The sequence below is a fragment of the Aythya marila genome (assembly GCF_965140915.1).
Source record: "Aythya marila genome assembly, chromosome: 2".
Taxonomy (NCBI): domain Eukaryota; kingdom Metazoa; phylum Chordata; class Aves; order Anseriformes; family Anatidae; genus Aythya; species Aythya marila.
In genome coordinates, this window is record NC_139043.1 from 96,096,105 (window position 1) to 96,110,626 (window position 14,522).

The window sequence follows — 14,522 nt, forward strand, 5'->3', positions numbered from 1 at the left end:
AAAACATGTACATCCAATTATGTACTCACGAAAAGCTGCACCTGCTACTGAAACAAAAAACAATTAATCTGTCAGTTCAAAGAAAGTACAACATTATTCTGGTGCCCTCAGTAGCTGCGAGATGAAAGTTATCAGTTCCTTCCATTAAGAAGTTTTAGAAACATTATTAGAAAAGAGGTTCTCTTTGGGAACGAAGGCAAATATTTTGAGGAAGATAGGACTTCCTTTGGCAACAGCCTTTATATATCCTGATTTTTTTTTTTTCTGGTCCCATAGCAGAAAATCAGCCAGTAAATACTTCAAAGATATTTTGGTCAAGGTCATGGCATAGTAAAAATAAGAAAAGAAAAAAAAAAAAAAGAAGAAGAAGAAGTTCCAAGCCACATTTCTCTTATTACCCTTCCTTGAAATAAAGGAAAATTCACTAGCATTAGGTCTCCAGAGACCGTGTCGCCATGGTTACTAAAGTACAACAGTCAAGGCCTGCAGCCATGCCTCGCTTTGAACAGATTTTCGAGTCACGCAACTTGGGTACTAAATTTCCAGGGTCAGTTGGCTCGCAGTTTATCTGGAACTGTTTCATTTAATAGTGCATTGCTGGGTTTTGCGTCCTCTGTAGGATGGGGCTGTTTGCTGGTGATCTAAATAGGGAGCTATTTAAAAACTCTGGAAATGATATATTCGCTCTTGTCTTTCGCACTCAAGTCTTGGGAGTATTAGGAGGAAAACGCGGACGGTTAATGCGCCTTCTGTCTTTACGCGTGTTGTTTAATGAATCAGTATTTCTTTCCACTGGTGCTTTTAGGATTCACAATTACCCTTCTCAAAAATCACCCCGGCATCCCTGAGTTTCCCTTTATAAACCCAAAAGAAAAGAAACCGTTACAGAACCCTGCAATAAAACCCAGCATAAAAGACTATTCAGAAATACTGTATCTAGTGACATCAGAAGATGGCCTTTGCTCGGCGAGTACAGTATCTGTTAGCCCTCCGGACTCTTATGTGTTTCTTTGGTATCTACAAAGCAACTTCAAAAGGAATATTTGGGTGACTAAGCACTAGTCAATGCAAAGGGGGAGTGGCGGAATTGTTTTTAGCATTCAGTTTTGATCAAAGACTTGCATGTCCTGGTTAGTTTTCAGGCTAAAGAAGCATAACAGAATATAAATTTCCATCATTGGAGCCAAGGGAGGAAATAGATCCTACGGGCTGAAGCCTACAGCCCTGGTTTACATGGGATGCTTTCAGAGGGGGTGTCGGGTCTGACTGGTTTTCGGAGGCAGCTGCATGCATGGCAGTGGAACCAAGGGAAAATATTCAAGGGTGAACCCGCAGCAGAAGTGTTTCTTTTCAAATACAAAGAAATGCACACATATGATCATTGTGCTCCTTTCATTCTTCTGGTCTTCCCACATAAAACCACATTCACATTCCTTCCTATCTCCTTGAGCCTGGATATCGTTTCAGGCTCCTTAAAGACAGTATGGAAATTCAGCCTCTAGCGCTGCACTGCTCAGAGCAGGGCCTGGGATGATCTTTGTCAAAGATCATCCACGTTGCTGGAAGCACTTGAGTCCTGCACCTCACTTTTGCTGTTGGATGGACCAGCTCCGCCATCGGAAAGGCACGGGCGATTCTGAATGATTCGCTTCATGAAACCCCTTGTTACCCCAGTTTTCGCTATCATATCACTTCCACCGAGGAAGTAGATCAGCTTTGGAGATACTTGTTTACACATATGCCTTCGGTCTAACGGAGGAGCTGGAATGCTGTGGCTCGTCAAGAGGCAGCAGACAAAACTGGCCTCCTGGAAATCGGGTAGGAAAATGTAAGTCATTGGGCTCTGGTAAATGTAAGCTATAAACTTTCAAAAAAACATAGTAGCTCCCTGGAGGGTGAGACTGTAATGTGTGCACACATGTAAACGCGTTTTAAACCATGGTGATATTGTTTTTGATATGCTTGATATGTAATAAATATTGGACACAATAACCAAGAACAACTTTGCTTTCAAAGTTATTTTGATTGCATGATGCAGAACTGCAAATGCAGTTTTTCTTTCTTTTAATTTCTTTCCAAGTTAAGCTCTTGCAACAAAGCTGGCTAAGTCTGTGTCAAGTCCTTGGGGTAGGGCCTCTCTTCTTTCCTATAGGCATAAAACGCTGGCCTCTGATGAGCCTGGGGCCTCAAAATCAACCACTCTGCCAAAGATGGTATTGAGAAACAAGAGCTGTGTGCAGACCGATCTGAAGCATCATTTGATTTTGTATTTGCAAAAAGTTGATACAGTACACTCTGGAAAGCGATACATGCCAACTGAATCCAGTTGTTTTCATGAGAGCTAAGCACTGGAATTTAGAATGCAGATTGTGCTACAGGCTTCCAGAGCTGAGCGATACTAATGACTAATAGCTTAAAGACAGGTTAGGGAAAGGTTTTTTTGTGCAAAAATTAATTAACGGTTGACACCAAGTACCTTGGTACAGATTTCTTATATGGCATGCTTGTTAAGGAAAAAAAAAAATGTTACTACCAACCATGTTTACTACTTATTGTAAGATTTTTCATAACTACTTTGATAAAAAAAAACAAAGAAACAAACAAAAACATTTCTTTTCTTTGCATTAAAAATGGGGATTTCATATGAAAAGTGAGTATATGAATACCACCTGAGATTAAGAGACATTATACAAGTAATGGAAGTATTTATAGGAACCTTTATAGGAACCTTAGGAAGAAGAGTATTTAAAGTATGAGTTCTAGAACTGTCAGGGGAAAAAAAAACGACACGTATTTTGTTTATTAATACATACATATATGAACCATGATTACTGGATATGCTAACAAGTACCTGTGTGAGTAACATATCATTTATCTAAGCAATTATCACAAAAGGATAGTGAAGTTTGACATAGTCTTGCATGTCTTCTTCTTTAGCCCCCTCATTAATCATGGATGTTGAATTTAAAATTTTGCTCTACCAGTAATGGAACCCTACTGTCAGTGCTCTTTCACAAACACTGTGCCCTGGACTACACTTGGAAATAGAAACAGACTTTACAGTGATTTATGCAGTTTCTCATTCCATTTTCTCAAAACCAGATGTTCTATTCACAGATGGAAGTAAAGATGGGGCAATATCATATCTTCAGCACAAGTTCAGCCCATCATTCTTCCTGAGTCCTGCAGCTGCTCTGGGTTTTTCAGTCTTCTCTTCAACAATTTCAATATAGAAAATGCCAGCCTGATTAATTCCATTTGAGAAGACTCAAAATGAAGCATTGATTGCTTACTACTCTGCACTTCTAATAACAAATTTAGTTAGGTAGTCTTTGCAATAACAAATGTAGTAAGATTACCCATTATCTTCCACAGAAATAACTTACTGAAAAGAGTCTTGAGTAATATTTATCCAACATGTTGGACAATTAGACATATGTAAGGACAAAATATCTGGATTTTTTTTTCAGTGTTATTTATACGTAAGTGTATCAAGTCATGAAGAGAAGAAGCCATCATAATATTCCATCCACAGCTGACTTTTGTTCATACACGCAAGCTGTTAACTAGCATGAAGGGCAGACATCTCATTGCAAGGAATGAAAACCTAAAAGAGACAATGTTGAAGCCTATGCACTGTAAACTAAATGTAATGCCCCAATTTCAGAGCATAAATTTTCTATGCGTTTAGCACTAGATATTGCATTTTCTAGCACAGAAATATTTTTGGAGGGAGGGGGGGAAGAGGCAAAGCAATCTGTAATTCACATTCTGTTCAGTAATAGTTGAGAAAATGGCTTTTTATACACCATTTCAGGTCAGTAGAGTTTTTAAGGGAGAGTGATGTTCCAGAATTTGGCTTTGGGAACCATTTTACTGTGCTAGTTACCATTTTATTCATGTTTTTGTAACCTGGAAATAACCTTGTATAAAACATACATTGCCCCACACTGGTAGCAGGTATTGATTCTGCTACTAATGTGCTACAGGTGGCAAGGAATGCCTGCTGTAATCGAGGTATCAGGTGGATGATGGTGAATCATCTGGAAGAAGGTAGGGATGGACAGTTAGAAGAGACAGCTCCTCTAACCAACAGCAACAGTTGCAAATCTTAAGATGAGTTTTAGGCTAGGTGAAGCCCTCCTCTAAACCCTTCCGAGGGTTTAGCCTGAGCAGACACTGGTTTTCTTATGGTTAAAAAAGCCCAGTTAGAGAACTCTGGGGGTTTTGCAGTATTGGGAGGAGGGGGAAGGATATGAAATGTGTTGGAGAAAATGCCTGTTTTTTGGCCACCATCAGCTTTTGCATCTAGGAATTCCTGGAAGAATTCTAATTAAAACAGGATATAAAAGCAATTTTTTTCTTTTCTTCTACTCATAAAATTTCAAAGACAACTAAAATTAGAATGATGGTAATTTCTGTTGAAGTTCCTGGAACAAGAACAGAACTATCTGAAGGGTCCTTATCTCTCCTCCTTTCTCCAAATCAATACTATATCCTTGACAATAGAAAACAGTACATTTAATAGTCAATGTCATGCTTTTTAATAGCAGTTTTCATTTCAGTTCAAACCCGTCAAAAAGCATATTCACGTTGTATTAAACAAGGTAGGCAAAAAACAAGAACGGTACTTAGTATTTCTGTAAATACTTTTAGAAGTATTTTAATTCAGTAATTACCAGAAAATATTTACATATTTTAAAAATATGTATTTTTTTTTCTTTTGAAATCTTCATAACCACAAAAAAAATATTGCAAATTTGAAAAAAAATCTTAAGACAACATATAGTCTTGACTGTCACTTCACCTTACTGGGAAGGTAGCTAGATCATTAACTTTTATGACTTAAGAATGAGGAATTTACTGGAAGCAAGTGTCAGCTGCAAATACACATCGGGCTATTAATTTATAATTTCACCAGTTGCAGACAAGCTAACAATGTAAGATTTCAAAAATGTGAATTGTCCATGAATGTAAGCAGTATTTAAAGTGTTTCTATTTTTTTTTTTTAATTATTATTATGATTACAATACATGACTTTGTCATCTTCAAAACATGGACACTTCCCCAAAAGCAAACATTCATCAAGAAGCTTGTATGGAAAGAGCAGTGTGTTATGATTGCCCTAGCTACTTGGACACAAGTCATCCAGTTCTAGTAACAGACTAAATCCCTGCGCATTGATACGATGCAGTGCTCATAGAGACATTGAACCTATTAATTGGTGAGAACAGTTGCCAAGGATTAGTTCTGAAGTCAGGGAGGGGAAAAAAATAATTGAGTCAAAACTGGAGAATATGTTTTGTTGTGGAGGAAGTCATGTGGCCACTGGACTGTCTCCAGAGGCACCGAAATAGCCTGAGCAGAAACAGAGGAAGTGGTTGTGAAAAGTGAGCTCGGGTGGCATTTGCTGTGATGAGCAGCCTGGAGACAGAAGCAGGGGATCTTAAATTTCGATTCACATCTGGACTATGTCCAAAGCTGATGGACAGCTTCTCCATTCACCAGGACACCTACAGTTTCTCAGCTAGGCCTCCTCTTCTCACATCTGAAGCACTGCAGCACGTTTGCCTCTGTCCTGACAAATGGAAGCTGACTTCTTTGATACCAGTGCCAAACCAAGGCGATGCTGCCTCTCCTCTCTGCACACCTGCACTGGCTACTGGCTCCTCCTTCTCAATCACATTCAACATAAGCTACTTAGCCTGATTTTCAGAGCTGCCCACAGCTTGCTCTCAATTATAATCTCCCATTCCATGTTGGAGAAGCTAAGTACTAAGTCTCATCAGTCCGACGTGTTTCTCTCTATCACACGTAGGCAACATTTGAAAACAAGTATTCAGTATTGTCTCCCGTGTTGCTAAGCCTCCACGCAAGCATCTGCAAAGGTACCTGATTTTTTTTTTTTTTTTCCTTCAAATTATTCCTTAAAACTCTTGCAAAAATCAGGCCTTCCACATCCTGAGCTGCTCATACCCGATGATTCCCGGCTATTCTGGTTATGATTTTGCTGCATTATTTCCACATGCCCTGGTTGTCCATTGGAAAGCATCCATCATCTCTTGTCTCACAACAAGATTGTAAATCTGAAGAGGAGGGATCACATCTCTTTGTTGTTCGGCACACTGTCAAGCTGAGCTATGCCACAGCCTGTATTTGAGGATCCCAGGCACTGTGGCAGCACTGTGATCGCTGCACTAGTGACAGTAGCACTAACGACTGGAGTAGAAAACAATTAGTATTTAGAAGTCACGGGCTTTTCAGACCAGATTTGTTCAAAAAGGAGAAAAAAAAAAAAAAAAGAAGGAGTAAGTGAGAACATTAGTTATTTGTTTAAAGGGCAGCAGAAGGGATATTTTTTGTACAACATTGTTCCCATGCCAAATTTCAAGTCTGGATTTTAGAAATATGTCTATTTGCAAAGAAAAAAAAAAAAAGGACCAAGACCTCTGAAATGTTCCTTTGTGTTTCGCCTGTGCCTGCCAAAAAGAAAGTGAATGTACGCATGTGATAAAGATGGCAAGTTACTCCTGACCCCATTTATGGCTCTTTATTTCATGGACATATTCTCTGTTAATCATCTCAAGAGACTAATGTCAGCTTAAATCATGTCATCTGAATTACTGGGAGAAGGTTCATGTCTGAAAACAGAGGAAAGCAAAAGGGTTATTTGGGTAACTTTTGGAAGTTATTAAATGAAAAAGAAAATGCTCTGAGACCATGAGCTGTTTATGGGAAATTCCTATTTTGGTAGCTATATTTTAAATCGATAGATTAAAAGGTGAAGCGTTGTATCATAACCTAACAGCTTTAGTTTAGAAGTACTGTGTAAGAGAGAGAGCACTGTTGAAAGCTGAAAAGGAATTCAATGCCAGAATAAATCAAAAGTCTCCCTCTACCAGCTTCCGACTTCTGAAGTCCGTGCCTTGGTCATAGCCCTGGATAACAACCGTGCACTTTTGTCTGACTCCCAATCTTCCTTTTCAAGTTTAAATTAAAAAATAACAGGAAGAGTAAAATCTCTTGCTCTCAGACTGAAATTCAAACTGGAGTACCTTTTTCAAGAGCACAGTTTTATCAAGTACTGATTACATAAATCAGTTTGGAAGGAGGAAGTGGAATTACACTAACAAGTTTAAAAAAATTACAGGAAACCAAGTGGGAAAAGGTTTCCTATGTTATTTCCTTACGCAGGGTGAAGAACAGCACCAATAGGATGTTTTCTAATGTATCATTTTCCAACTCCCTTGGAATGAAACTTGAACTCTAGTTCAAACTGTTAGTAGAGGCCACCTGGAAATACCTTTCTGTGCCAAAATGTGCACATACACCTCTCTGTTCAAAGTAACTACCAGAATCTTATTATTTACAGCCGCTTTCAAAGTAACTACGTATAGATAAATAATAGACTTCAAGCTTGCATTACATTAAGCCCTGAATCCTTTTCTTAGATAAAAACTACAACTGGCCTTCATTGGTTTTGATCAAAAATCAATCTCTATTTCATGTTAAAGCTAAAAATAAAGCAAACACGTCAATGAATTCATTGGGAACTACCAAGCAAGAATGAAAAATTCCTATTCATATTAGTGCCAAAACCTGTGATATGAAATTAAAATAATAATAATAATACATAAAGAACTTCTCAGTTGTGAAAAAGTGCCTACACCTGACTATGCTCTCTGCTTTGCACCACCAGTCAATTCCAAGCACAAATGCTGCCAGTTATGTAGCTAGATACTTCATTTGCCTCACTAGTCATGTTACTTGCCACTCAAGTCAGCAATATTCATCTGCCAAATGCTGGAACAAAAGCATGTCTGCAAAACACAGAAATTCGGTTTGAAAAATCTGCCTTTAAATGATTAAGTAGACAATATAGTGGATCTGAGGTTATTGATAGTGGTGGAGAATTCTGATGGTGGCACCACCAAAACGAGTTTTCACCATTCTTCTCCACTTCTGAAGACAGACATGATTTTATGATATTTTTTAAGATGCCAGGCATCTTGACAGTCCTTGCCTAAAACTTTAAGTAAGTAATAATCATACAAGAGTTTAGGAGGAATGGAGAATTAGACTTTTGCCATAGAAACTTTGCTAGTCAATATGCAAAATGTTAACAATGTGTTATTTCTGCCACCACTGAAAACCGAGATGCCTGTCCTGTGTTCGGCCAGAGCAAATGAAGTTTCTTTCATTGGCATAATGGGATCCCAAAGCATGCAGCAGCCTGCTGCTAAGCACACACATTGAACATGCAGGTCTCTTGGGCTCGGTCTCCTGACATGCTAAAATGAAAAAAGATCAGAGTAGTTACCTCCAGCTGCTCCGGAAGAGTGGAGAGGGCTGCAGGAGGGTGAAGAAGTTCCAGCTGAAAGAACAGGTGATTTCAAGGAGCAAGGAGGCTTTCGTAAGGGAGCCTGTTATCACTGAACTATGTAGAGAAAAATAGGCTTTCAGTTCTTTCCTCTCAGGGCACAGACAGGTTGAGCTTGCAGCCATCCTTCTGGCTTGAAATTCAAATTATGTCTGAAAGGCCCTTGCATTTCTTTCTCCCACACTTGCGTTTTATAGCAAAATAGCAACCAAATCCACTACCTTCTTATTTTGTTATGTGATTATTTGTTTTTAGCAGGAAGAAGGTAACTCAGGCATGCATCACTAACTATCTCCATGCAGGAAGAGTAAATGTATGATATCATTGAATAATAAATAAAAGGATAGTATGACAACTGGTCTCTACAGCACAGTCATAAACAAAACATGAGACAAAAACACTGAAATTTGATTCTTGTCCCTATCCTTAGCAGTAGAGGATTCATGGTGGAAATCTCTCTAAGAACTGGGTAAAAAAGCGGCTTGGAACATCCTGAAATCAAAATGGACCTTCCCTAAAAGAGCGTGAGTTGCCAGTGAACATGGAAATGACTACACAGGCCAGGTCTGGCCTTTATCAGTATTCATCAGTGAGATAGGACATGACAGAACCAGGCAGCCTTATTCCATCAGCATCTGCTTGGGAGCTGCATAGATCATCCAGATTTCATTTTAATATTTGCAATGCTTTCAATGTAAACCACTATTTTCTCACCTGAAAAGAATTACATCTAGTATGTCTGGAGACAGAGATACCAGAAATCCTGTGCTGCAGTTTACAATGATGGCACAGGAAGCCAGAAGACAAAAAGAATGAAACACCATGAAGATAGCTTCTTCAGCAGCAAATGCAGAGATAGAAATTTGAACATCAGTGATGCTTCTATAATGAGTAGAAAAACTGCAGAAGTGGTTTTGAGGTGGTCAATGAAGTCAAAGTAACAATTTCAACAGGGTTCTCTACAGTAGATGGGTGATGATTGTGCAACAAGCAGTGTGAGCAATGAAGCTGCCCAACTGCTTGTCACGAAGAGAACAAGTCCAGAGAGGGCCTCACTCTCAACAGTGGGCATTTAATTCTTCAGATAGGATAGTACATAACGTGGAAATTACAAAATCGGGATGAGATATTAACTGCGCAACAGCCTCGACTCTGAGTCTGGACTTGAGATTTCAAGTGTAGCATAGCTGGGGGAAAGAGTAGGAGGTGGCTAACAGCCATGAGATGAGTATTGCAATCAAGGCTATTGCCTAGATAACTACCAGTGATTCATTTTTATTTTTCCAAGTCATCATTTTATTGTGTTTCTCCACCCCACCACCACAGCATATAAATTCTATCTGGATTTATTGACTGCCAATACAAGTTATACTCCCACTTTTCTGGTTAAGGGTTTGGCCCAGTGTTCTTTAAGTATTCAGTAATGGGCTTCAGAAATTGAATACGGCCCTTTTTTGACAGGCAGACGTGGCACAAGGGCTGCAGTACCACCTGTCTTGGAAAATATTATGAAAGTGCAAAGTTAAAAATCATTACTGCCGTCAAACAGTTGGAGTCTGAAGTCTCCAAGGAGAGCAAAGATTGCAAGAATGGAGCATATTGAAAAAAGATCATTAATAAAATTGGACTTTGGTTATTAGAGCTTTGTTTGTCTTCTCTCCAAAGGAAAACCAAAAGATGGCAAAAAAGACTCTCTTATCCAGAAGAAGTGATCCTTAAACTTAAAACACTGGAAGAAATTATTTATTTAGATACCTGCTGTGCTCCGCTAGAAAGTCTTTGATAAACTGGTATCATTGTTTATTCTATTATTGCTGATGAAAGCTATTTGATTATAGCTGTAAAAATATCTCTATAAAATCTTAAATAAAAACACATGTTGTGGCAGAGGCCTTTAGAAATAAAAAGCATTTTAAACATACTTTGAAGACAGACTAATTCCATTGTTTTCTTTTAAGCTGAAAGGGGAAGTACTACGTTGTTCCAAGGCTGGAGAGGCAGATAAATTATTTACCAGTAATTAGGATTCTTGCTATTCCATACTTCTATCTATATATACAGCAGAGTGACCCTACCCACTAGAAGAAAAACGCAATTGTCCCCAGTTCTCCATGAAAGTTTCAGTCAGGGACAGTATTATTCACACATATTTTGGTGAGTCAGATTATTCTGGTTTGTATTAAATAAAGAATCTAGGAGAGGTCGCATAGTGCAAGGTGGTGCCATGAAAAGGAAAGCAGCTTTTGACAGCTGCAAAACATCTTCTGAGAGCCAATAAAGTGGCTGGATTCACAAGTCAAGGCACAAAGCATAGCAACCACCAGCAAGGCTGTTTGCTTCTCCTCAGAAGGAATCACAAATGCAGCTGTTTTGTTAAGAGCACACAGTCCCTAATAACTAACATGGTGAATTTGGTCAAGCAACAAAAACCCACTTTTCATCACATTCCATGGCCACTGAATGAGCACCCGAGCCAAGCTTAGTCCCAAGAGAACATTCCCAGCAAGTCCTTATGAAAATTCACCCTTTTATTCTAGGTTAGACATGCCCATAAACGGAGCCTGGCGAATTCAATCCTATTAACATGCACTTAATCATCGAGTTAGTAATCCATATTAAGTATGATCCAGGATAAAACATCTCCCACGTATTCAAAAGGAATGTGACTCATATACCCTATAGAAAGCAGACCATTAGCATAGTCGGTAAAATTTGGCACCTTGTAACCTACCTGAAATTCTATACCAGTGTTCTCTCCATGTGCCTGTAAGCAATAGGGCTACTGCTTGAGGATCCATAAGGATTATAACTTGTGGGCACGTAATATTTACCAACCAAAGCGCAGGCTAAAGATATGAGACCATTATTAAAAATTAGATGCTCACTGTATTTATCATTCATTGCAAGCCTTGTACTTGCCTGCTCATTGGGAATGGAAATTGTTACAAATAATACCTGACAGCCAAATATCTCATTTTGGCACTTGTATTAACTAATCAAATGCATCTGTGTTACTAGCTTTGAAATGTAAAATTAAAATCTCCTAAAATATAAAGAGGAAGGAAAGCAGCATGCCAGTTCTCATTCCATAGACTTGTACAAGTTATGATGTTGGCTCCCATGATAAAACGTCTTTCTTTTTTTCCTCTAATAGTGCACAGCGTTTGTTTGCTGGAGGTTACTATTTAATTTACATTTACATGTACCTCAGGGCTGTCATTAAAACATGATTTTTGTACCATACATATTACCCTATCCAAAGCAACTATACATATGTAGTCTTAATCAAATAGGAGTTTCCAAGGATCCTCAGTGTATAAAAGGCACAATTGCATCATATGGTTGAAATGCAGATGTATCTGCAATGAACTGCTGTGCTCTAGCTGGTTCAGTAGTTCACAGCAGTATTAATTCTTCATCCAGATTAATGGATCCAATTTTCAGTAACAGTATGGCCCCTTTACACTGGCCTGCCAATACAAAGTCATCCTAAAGAGGATAAAAATACATAGAAAGAAAAACTTCTGCGCACATAGCTTCCCTCAGAGCACAGAGCTGAGGAAGTAGGATAAATTAAGATGTCCCAGAATAATCTTAGCTCAGATCAGAAACCCAGCAAGCTCCTGTTGATACCCTCAAAATGTGTGCCAAGTCAAACACATCTCAGCTATCACTGCAAGTGACAAAGAACTGTGAACCAGCCCGCGGGACGGCCCTGATCGCTTACAGGACGTAAGGCTGCAAGTGCTCCGGCAGAGACTGGACAGGACTACCACAACTGCCAGTTTTGCTCTTGCAAGAGCTCACAAGTGTGCTTCTTGAGTGACTCACACCAAGACGGATGGTTTGTTCCAAGTTGCCACAAGGAATTAACTAGCATAGTTCATCAAACAGCATAAATTACTTAGAGCCCGAAAAGACGGCGTTTTTTCACTCACTTCTAGTAGAAGTCCACCTTCTTGTACAGTGGTCTTGTTACATACATTGTCTTCTTTTATCGTTTGGCCAGCTTGCTTCTTAAAGTGCTTTTCTTGAATGGCTGTTGGAAAGAGTTATTATCAGTTTAGAAATCATATGGATTAGGGCCACTGGACTCAAATTCTTACTTAGGCACTTAACATCCACTGGTTTAATTAGGAAATACTGTCTGGATCTCAGTTACTGACAACTTTATTTTGTTGTGAGGGAGATAGATACATACATATCTGGAAGTCCAGATGTTTTTTATATGAAATATCTATCGCACTTTTTATTATACATATTTTTTCCATTACTGTATTCTACATAAAGCAACAACAAAAACCCACAGGAAAGAAATAAAAGATAGTTAGCAAGTTGTTTTGTTTATAAAAATATGTATTATGAAAATATAAAGAAATGCTTATATAGCTCAGAAGACAAGAGACTGAAATACGTTTCTCATTTTCAGTGCTGACCTTCTTGGCATCAGATTATTTTCATTCTCACTGTACTCTACTCAGTCCTAGGAGTCTGAGACTGATTGCAATATTCACAGAAAAGTGCTAAAACTGTTTTGTTTTTAAACAGAAGTTTAAAGTTTGGTTTTAGTAGGTCATTAATTACACAAAATTCAGGAAAATCTCTAACGATATATTTTGCAAATTTTTCCTGAATAATAATGAAAATCTTCATGGGAATTGAAATTTCCTGTGCATGGGTAATCATTGTTTGATCTGAAATATCTTTGAATGCTCAGATTGAAGTCTTCAAACTGACAGATCCCACATAAAAATCCCCAAAATACAGTCTCATTTCTGGGGATAATGAAAGCATTTTTGAGAAGGCTGATGCTACTTGTTAGACTGGGGTTTTCATCATCTGGGAAATGTGGAGTATTTATAATATGGTCAATAAAAATGACGGGATCAGCTTCACATGTTCTGCCCCATCCCAGTGCCTAACTGCAGTGGGTCACACAGATGTCCAGGCAGCAAGCAGAGATTCAGTTTTCAGTTTGTTTTCCTTCTCACGTAGAGAATGAGAGCATACCAGTGAGATTAGCTGCAACATTTGATGCACATTGCCCATGCCGGCTAGAAGCAGCCACAGCCAGAGGTGGTTAATAATCCCCCAAAAAAGCTGAGACAAACAGGAACTGTTTATATCAAATCGGAGTAAGAAGGGGAGACAGCCAGCAAGGCTCTACTGCTCTTGAGCTGTAGGTTAAAAGCCGTGACAACAGGTTTTAAATTTTCAGTAGGATATCAAAATTTAAAAAATAGAAGTCTACATTTTTAATGGCTTGAATAACATTTCTTGCAAGGGACTGAGGATATGACCTAAATGGAGTCACTTCCTCTCCAAAGGGCTGTACCAGAGCCCCTTATCGAGGTAACAGCCTAGTGAGGGGCAGTTGCAGGATACCTCAGCATTTTACAGCAGATGATGGCAACACAGAGCCATGCTGGCTGAATATTCGAGATGTTTTTTAGCTTGCATTGTAAATATTTGCTGCCAGTGATAATGCCGGTCATTACCCCCAAGCAATCATCTCAAATGTATAATTAGAGGCAATAAATCCCTCCCCTGGGCATGTGAAAATATATCAGGAAAACCCAAAGCTGCCGAAAGCAGCTCCCTGCGCATGTTTTCCAGCCAAAATAATTCTGCGATTTCGGAGTTGTAAGCTAGGCTTCTATGAATGGGCTACAAGGATTTTTGAACTTACACTTTCATTTTGGTTCACTATTTGAACTAATCGGAAAAGGACACTTTCTTTTTCCTGGTCAGCCAAGCCTTCTGCTACATCTGTCCCAAAGAACAGAGGCATGGCTATCACAGCACAGTGTTAGACACTTGTGACAGTAATTTTTAAAAGCACAGCCCCTACTCCAATGGGCTCTTCCAGAATTTTCCCCCTCAGAAAAAGATGTTTTTGTAGCTACTTCCGCAGTTGCTTGCTGTCTTTGTGCAGGTTAAAGGACAGACAGGGAGGGGTGGGAGGAAATGAAGGTTTATTTTTTTGATCCGTTCTTTTGGCTTGGTGAAAATTCCACCAAGTTCTAACTTCATCGTTAGTGGAAACTATTATTGTACCCGACCGAGCGGGCCAGAGCTCCCTGCCTGTTTGTTAGCCTTCAGGCTCACACAAACAGCAGCAGAAGCACAAGAGATGTTTGTT

General features: G+C 39.0%; 1 protein-coding gene across 1 annotated transcript in view; it reads right to left on the reverse strand.

The window, feature by feature from the left end:
* AHRR (aryl hydrocarbon receptor repressor) overlaps positions 1-14,522 on the reverse strand; it is a gene marked incomplete at its 3' end in the record, with an annotated part of 86,575 nt that overhangs the window by 17,993 nt on the left and 54,060 nt on the right. The window contains exon 4 of the mRNA XM_082755446.1: positions 12,319-12,419. Within this exon, the coding sequence (XP_082611572.1) occupies positions 12,319-12,419 (101 nt within the window). The remainder of the gene's footprint in view (positions 1-12,318; positions 12,420-14,522) is intronic.